At 45.3% G+C, this 7849-nt stretch overlaps 1 protein-coding gene across 2 annotated transcripts; it reads right to left on the bottom strand.

Moving 5' to 3' along the window:
• Positions 1-491: 491 nt before the first annotated feature.
• LOC109881084 (eukaryotic translation initiation factor 3 subunit D-like) lies at positions 492-7584 on the bottom strand. Of its 2 annotated transcripts, none has more exons than XM_031834717.1 (16): positions 7453-7584; positions 6668-6793; positions 6514-6559; positions 6216-6352; positions 6033-6118; positions 5838-5910; positions 5508-5629; positions 4682-4814; positions 4309-4456; positions 3976-4106; positions 3729-3814; positions 3399-3528; positions 3127-3269; positions 2791-2983; positions 2450-2549; positions 492-597 (listed from the first exon to the last, which is right to left on the bottom strand). In XM_031834717.1, exons 2-16 carry the CDS (start codon positions 6788-6790, stop codon positions 581-583), a joined length of 1668 nt encoding a protein of 555 aa, XP_031690577.1. In that variant the 5' UTR covers positions 6791-6793; positions 7453-7584; the 3' UTR covers positions 492-580. The 2 variants fall into 2 exon arrangements, with proteins under 2 accessions (XP_031690577.1, XP_031690578.1); XM_031834718.1 differs by having other exon boundaries at positions 5508-5623.
• Between the last annotated feature and the right edge of the window lie 265 nt (positions 7585-7849).

The raw sequence follows: 7849 nt of genomic DNA, 5'->3' as shown, positions 1-7849 counted from the left end.
GGACTACTTGGCATGACGCCTTGCTGTCCCCAGTCCACCTGGCCGTGCTGCTGCTCCCGTTTCAACTGTTCTGCCTGCGACTAGCCAACGTGCTTCAACACCTGCATTGCTTGCTGTTTGGGGTTTTAGGCTGGGTTTCTGTACACCACTTTGAGATATTAGCTGATGTACGAAGGGCTACATCAGTGCAGACACTGTCAGACAATGGGGGAAATCAACTACTACAAGTTGCAGAGACAAGTACTGGTCTGTACGAAAGGATATATATAATATAACCCAGTAACCATTCACTCGACCGTTATACAGAAAGGTCAAGTATCTAAATATACCAGAATATTCAATTACTATCAACAATATATACACTTCACAGATGAGCAGAATAGGAATCCTCATTATGACTCAATTTGATGACTCATGCCTGCTTAGTGATTATTGAAAATAATAATGCTCTCCTTTCAGTAGGAGAAAATAGAAAATAAATGGAAACAAGAGCCAGTTTCTCAGATCTTTATTCGAATGTAACAAGGAAGTATTTTCTGTATGATACAGGCCACCTCGTAACTAGTGCAATTGCCACACCTTAGGGTTCTTGTTCATCTAGAAAGAGAGGACAGGAGTAGAGAGAAATAAGGGGGAGAGAAAAGGACTTTAAAACCAGTAAACATAAGTAATTCAGAACAACTCAACTATTAATCACATTACTTACAAACCATTAGAATTACATTCACATAAATAATTTAAAGTGTTCAGAGACAACTGCCCACACATTGTAATATATACAGGGCTTTCGGAAAGTATTCAGACCCCTTCACTTTTCCACATTGTAATCCATTTTAGAATAAGGCTGTAACATCAATCTACAAACAATACCCCTTAATGACAAATAAAAACATGTTTAGACCTTTCTGTAAATTTATAAAAAATTTCAAGCTGGAATTTCACATGTACATAAGTATTCTGACCCTTTACTCAGTACTTTGTTGAAGCACCTTTGGCAGCGATTACAACCTTGGGTATGATGCTACAAGCTTGGCACACCTGCATTTGGTGAGTTTCTCCCATTTCTCTGCAGATCCTCTCAAGCTCTGTCAGGTTGGATGGGGAGTGTCACTACACAGCTATTTTCAGGTCTCTAGACATTTGATCTGCTTCAAGTCCGGGCTCTGGCTGGGCCACTCAAGGACATTCAGAGAGTTGTCCCGAAGTCACTCCTGCGTTGTCTTGGCTGTGTGCTTAGGGTTGCTGTCCTGTTGGAAGGTGAACCTTTTTCCCAGTCTGAGCGCTCTGGAGCAGGTTCTGTATTTTGCTCTTTTCATCTTTCCCTCGATCCTGACTAGTCTCCCAGTCCCTGCCCTGGAAAACATACCCACAGCATGATGCTGCTACCACCATGCTTCACTGTAGGGATGGTACTGGCCAGTTGATGAGCGGTGCCTGGTTTCCTCCAGACGTGACGCTTGGCATTCAGGCTAAATAGTTAAATCAGACCAGAGAATCTTGTTTTATATGGTCTGAGAGTCTTTAGGTGCCTTTTGGCAAACTCGACCTCTACCGAGCACACCACCATTCTCATCGACGGGGTTGTAGTGGAGCAGGTTGAGAGCGTCAAGTTCCTTGGCGTTCACATCACCAACAAACTAACATCCAAGCACACCATGACAGTTGTGAAGAGGGCACGACAAAACCCATTCCCCTCAGGAGACTGAAAAGATGTGGCATGGGTTCCATGGTACCTGGTATGGCAACTGCTCGGCCTCCGACCGCAAGGCACTACAGAGGGTAGTGCGTACGGCACAGTACATCACTGGGGTCAAGCTTCTTGCCATCCAGGACCTCTATACCAGGCGGTGTCAGAGAAAGGCCCCCAAAAAAATATCCATAGACGGTTCTCTCCGAGACCGCACGGCAAGCGGTACCGGAGCACCAAGTCTAGGTCCAAGAGGCTTCTAAACAGCTTCTACCTCCAAGCCATAAGACTCCTGAACAGTTAATCAAATGGCTACCCAGACTATTTGCATTGCTCCCCCCCCCGTTACTATCTATACATAGTCACTGTAATAACTCTACCTACATGTATATATTACCTCAATACCGGTGCCACTGCACCAGTACTCCCTGTATATAGCCCCGCTATTGTTATTTACTGCTGCTCATTATTTTCCAATGGAAACAGAATGCACCTGAGCTCAATTTCAAGTCTCATACCAAAGGCTCTGAATACCTAAAAAGGTATTGCTTTATTTTTTTGCAAATAATTAAAAAAAAAACTGATTTCGATTTGTCATTACAGGGTAGTGTGTGTAGATTGATGAAGGGAAAACAGTTGATTCATTTTAGAATAAGGCTGTAACGTAACAAAATGTGGAAAAAGTGAAGTGGTCTGAATACTTTCCAAATGCCCTGTGAACATAGTACAGGTACCGCATAGTGCAATGGTGGCAGTCCTCACCTTCCTCCTCCTCATCCTCTTCATCATCATCATCATCTTCTTCCTCATCTTCATCTGAGCTGAAGGTTCCGTCAGGCAAGCTATACACGCGAATCACTTGCTGTTGGCAAAAGCACACAAACACACAATGATGATATTGACTCTTTGTAAGGAACACTAACATTTCTAGGGCTCTGTGTGCAGACACTGTCAGACAATGGGGGAAATCAACTACTACAAGTTGCAGAGACAAGTACTGGTCTTTCAAGTCATTGGCAACGCTCTACAGAAACAGTCAAGGGAATGCTCTGCTCCATGGTCAGCGGTCACAGAGTCTCAATGGTCAGCAGTCCCGGGCTCACCTTGTTGGGGTCCTTGAGGATAAGGTACTTGCCCTCCTCCAGCTTGCGGCAGATGTCGATGACGCAGCGTAGGATGCCCCAGGCGTTCTCCATGCTCAAGTTGATCTGGCTGGCAAACTCAGTGGGCTGGAACTGCTGGGTGCCCAGGACCACGTGGCGTGCAGAGTCCTTCGCGTGATAACGAGACACGTACCTAGAGACAGGGGAGGGCAGGGGATTTAACTGATGGAGGTCATAACCAGGTGAATTTATGGACAATTTGAAGGGGGAAAAATGGTTGCACTTGACCTGTGCGTGTTTTTTTTTTGGGGGGGGGGGGGGGGGGGGGGCACTGACCCTAGCTTGAGGTACTCTGAGCCAGCCAGCATGGCACAGCAGGTCCAGCGGGCCAGTTTGTAGCTGTTGTTCTTCAGCTCGGTGGCCAGAACAGCTCCTCTCTGAGAGTCCAGCTTCTGACGCCAGTCCACTCCATTACAGTGCTTAAGACAAGAACAAAACATTCAACAACATTAAGCATTAGAGGGGAAGTTAACACAGCATTTCATCCCCAGAGATAGTACTAGATATTTGATACTGTATTTTCTGTCATCACTCGTTCCTCCTCTTACCCGGGAGTCCCACTCGTTGAGGGTCTTGACGTTGATGAAGGACACCTCTCCGTTGGCCCCGGTCATCACTCCATCGTGCTCACAGCGTACAATCAGGTCAATGTCCTCCCCCAGCTTCCAGCGGCGGTACCTGAGACAGAAACAGGTGAGTTTACAGGGCTACACAGCTACACCCCTCAACACTAACCTAGAGTCCAGCAGGACACATCACATGGATCCTTTTAAAAACAGGGGTACCCAAACAAATGTAAGAGACTTCTTACAGATGTGAATTAACTAACTGTGATTAGATGGTCTGCAGTAGTGAGAGCAGCACGGGTCAGTACCCACCTGTAGGCAACAGAGGCCACCTCACTCTTGTCTATGTCCTCCTCTACAAATGGGTTGGGGTTAGGGAACTTGTGCCTCTCCCCACCCTGAGGGGAAACAAAGACACGGCATCCTATTAGAACTGAAAGAATTAACATCCAATTTAAATGTATTCTTTACAATGGCAGAAATGCTTGGACTTCTTCCACATCACACTCACATTGAAGGAATGTCACTAGACATTGGTGTATAATCATGGTGGTCTTACCATGCGCAGACACTGCTGGCTGAAGTTATGGTTGATGTAGGTAGCCTCCATGGCCAGGTTACGGGGCGAGTTGAAGGAGTTGCCCTCATCCTGTGGTGGCTCGTTGGCAGTCTCACTCACCGTCAACAGATCTGACATGTACAGTTACAGATGGTTAGATGAGCCGAATGCACAAAAACCAAACGCATCCCTAAACATTGGCATTATGACAAGAAGACTTAAATATTAGAGAGTTTGATATAAGGCAAACTACTGATTCACTAGTAAACAAAACCTCCTTGTTCAGTCAGAGTTGGACCAACAGCTGAATAGATTAACTTGAGAAAGCCTCACCAAAATCAGAGTTGTCTCTCTTGTCAAAGAAGAGCTTGTTGCCCACTCTCTGCACAATAATGTCCCAGGAGTTGACTGAGCGCGTGCAGCACATCAGGGTGGCCAGGATGGCATCAGTGGCAAACACATTGCCCTGGGTCTTAGCCAACTGCAGAGAGGAGGGTATAGGGAATGATTTACATCAGAGCAGAGAACACACTCTACAGGGCAGTGGACATTGTAATAATCATGTTTTTGTTTCTGAAATGTGTGAAACCATTAGTTCTGGACAAGAATGTTCAGACAAAACAACAAAAGGACTGAATTAATAATATGTTGCTGAGGCTTATTGTATCTGGCACAGTGCTGTAAGTGTGGAATTGAGAGGGTGTACCTTGCGGATGACAGGGTCGTCGGTGGTGGTGACTGTGTGAAAGATCCTCTTGATGCTCTTGAGAGGCTTCTCGTTGCGAGTGGTGACGCGGTCGAAGGCCTTGTCGTAGTACTCCAACGCACCACAGCACTCACTGAGGGAGAAAGGAAATCAACTGACTTTACGTGGATATGATATTGTCTTCCAGTAGAAACAAAAAGGGGAAAAAACAGACCAGACTCATTGCAGGTGAAAAGCAACTTGAACATCATGTTATTCAGACTGTGGGTTTTGTTCTGAACTGTGAGACAGACTGTAAAAAATATGGACAAAGCCATCGATGACACAAACCCATTGTTTGTGTCATCGAAAGCTCAGTGGCGCATTTCATGATAAGGAAGTGTCATCTCAGCATGTCACCATCCTTTTATACAGAGGAGTTGTTGAAAACCTACTCTATGAAGTGACGTTGAAGGCCAGCTCAGTGCTGCTCCCTCTCATGGAGTATCTCAAGTTGAAGGCCGATAGAGGTACTGCAGGCTGCCATTAGCATCTAGATTATTCTTATAACTTTGTGATTTTAAAGTAATCGGTTCAAGGACATACATCTGGTGAAATAGAAGCCATTATTGGTACCATGATTGCATTTCTATATTTTGTTTATATACATCCACGAATACTGACCACAAAGAGCACCATTTCCCCTTTCACTATGATGGGAGATTCTGTTTTCTGGAAACAATGCCTGCAGTAAGTACCGCGGTCGTCCATCAACTTGAACTCAATGCGAGGGGGCACTCATTCTCCCCTGGATTGAGCACAGATGCAGTGTTGATAAGTCACTCACATGTCAGTGGGGTCCTCCACCTCCATGTATCTCATCTTCATCAGCCTGGGGAAGTCCATCTCCTCCTTCACCTCCCAGTCACTCCGGACCTCCACCGACGAGTCTCGGGGTTTCAACTGGGCCTTGAAATGAAAGGTATGAGGGGGGAAAGGGAAAGGGGAGGGAGGAGAGACAGGCACGTATGGTAGCGTTAGCAGGTGTTTGGGAAGACTGTTGCCAGAAACTTCATACGACTACATCAGATATTATCTGAGGAGTATCACAATACGGTTCAGATGTCCGGAGGTGCACTGATAAAACAATCCACATGCATTGTTGATCTTCCCATACCTGGGATTTCTGGTCCCACTTCTGACGGACGCCAAACTGCTTCTGGAACTTTTTCTGTAGGCGCATGCGATCCCTGGACAGAGCCACATGAGATTAGACAGAGTTATAGAGAGAACAACATGTGTTTTAGAAAGCCACATTAGAAGTGGATTGGCTAAACAACTGCAGGGGGCTAAACAACTGCAGGCAGCTCACCTCTCCTTCTGCTTGGCACTCTTCGGGAGTGTCTGCATATTGAACTGGGTCAGGTTCCTGCGGTCCTTGTCCCTGCGCAGATTCCTCTGTAAAAACAGAACAAAACATCCTGTTATAGAAAAGGTGACACAGAAAATACTTTTTGGGGTACTGTGTGTGTGGTCGAGCAGGTTAGTCTTGTACCTGTGCAAACCTCATGCGGTTCCTCTGGTAGGCAGTCTTCTGCGTCTTGGCAGTGTCCACCAGCTGGAAGCTTGTCTCGTCCTCCTCATGGAAGTAGGCATACTGACTACCACCCCCAAACTGAGATGAATACTTGTCTGTCAAAACATTCAAACAAATGTCAAATGATGGCATCCATGGTCTGAAATACCTCAAAATCAATATTGAATATAGACATTTAGAATAGGCAATATATTCTGGATTATGTTTACACCATATCATGTTATTATCGTGAATCCTACAATACAATTTAACACACTTGTGTATCTCTTGTCCTGGTAGGTTGCTCCTGTCCAATCAGCCACCTGGACAGATGGACAGAAAAGTAAATCAGTCAGCCTAAGTTCCTCCTCTTGAAGCAGGGCAAACTGCTGTTTATAATTAAAGGTGAGAGGCAGCAGAGGAAGACCAACCTTTCCCAGACGGTCTCCTTTGCTAAAGGGCTGGTAGGGCATGTCCTTAAACTTCTCAGGGACAGCACAGGGACCCCACCCAGAGGGATTGTCCTGGATCTCAGGGGCATGGAACTTCGCCATGGTCTGAGGTTAGGGCAGATGTTGTAAACATTTCAAATGAAACGCAGATTTGAACAATATCTAGTTACCGTATACTATGTATATTAGATAGACATTTGATGTATATACGCAAGTGGATGATAAGATTAGTAACCTAGGCCGCAGGGTCTCAGACAATGAACAGCACTGTTTTCACTCAGCAATGCACTAACATTAGATAGGCATTTCAGTTTGCGCAGTGGCCTAGTCATCACGGACCCAGGACACATAACTCTTGGATTAGTAAGAAACTGCCAACGATAGACTATTTTAATATTGGATTCTCTGCATGATGATTTCTTTTGCAATGTGCAAGTTATAGCTAACGTCGTTATCTACAATACCCTAGCCTAAGCTTGCTAACGTTAGCCAGCTAGCATTATATTAACGGGCGACCAAGTTAGATAACTTAGCGAACCAAAAATGTCACAACAAGTGAGCGCACCTACGTTCTGTTTCCATATGGACACTATGGCAAGCTAACCAGCATGCTCGTTAGCCAGGTGGCAGATAGGAAGGAATCTGCTAAGCTAACGGCGGTGGCAGTAACATCCACTCGAGTACATCTCACATTATGTTTACCCTAAACGTCATTTTAAACATGACATGTTCATACATCTTTATATGTCTTATTCGAATCTCACCTTTGAGATTGTGACGACCAAACGTCAGCTTTTATTCGGTCAATCAGCCGAGTCACAATTTTCTTCTAAAAGCGCCGTACAAAAAGGAAGTGGAAAAGTGTAAAGAGTTGTTTCCGGCAGACTGTAAGCTTTGTGGCATATTGCTGCCTTTCACAGGTCGGAGTGTGAATTGCACATTTTGTTCAAAAAAAGTGAAATTGGGAGAAAGAAAATTATTGCACCACCATCTACCCCTAGATATACACCACTATCCCCAACAAACCCACCACCCTTCACACTACTTTGGCCCTAACATCCTACACCAGGCCATCACCCTGGGAAGCTGGAACCCCTTCTCTCAAATCCCCCTGTAGTTCTTCTGCACTAAAATCTCAACACCCAAAATGTCTCTGCTGCT

This window comes from Oncorhynchus kisutch, linkage group LG10 (genome assembly GCF_002021735.2).
Source record: "Oncorhynchus kisutch isolate 150728-3 linkage group LG10, Okis_V2, whole genome shotgun sequence".
NCBI lineage: Eukaryota > Metazoa > Chordata > Actinopteri > Salmoniformes > Salmonidae > Oncorhynchus > Oncorhynchus kisutch.
Note: the sequence above shows the minus strand (reverse complement) of the source record. Positions and strands in the feature narration are given on the sequence as shown.

Coding starts and splice junctions, on each gene's coding strand:
- LOC109881084 (XM_031834717.1), bottom strand. CDS start 6,790: ATGGCGAAGTTCCATGCCCCTGAGATCCAGGACAATCCCTCTGGGTGG. Junction 5,911..6,032: donor AGTGCCAAGCAGAAGGAGAG/GTGAGCTGCCTG, acceptor GGCTCTGTCCAG/GGATCGCATGCGCCTACAGA. Junction 4,107..4,308: donor GAGAGACAACTCTGATTTTG/GTGAGGCTTTCT, acceptor TGTACATGTCAG/ATCTGTTGACGGTGAGTGAG.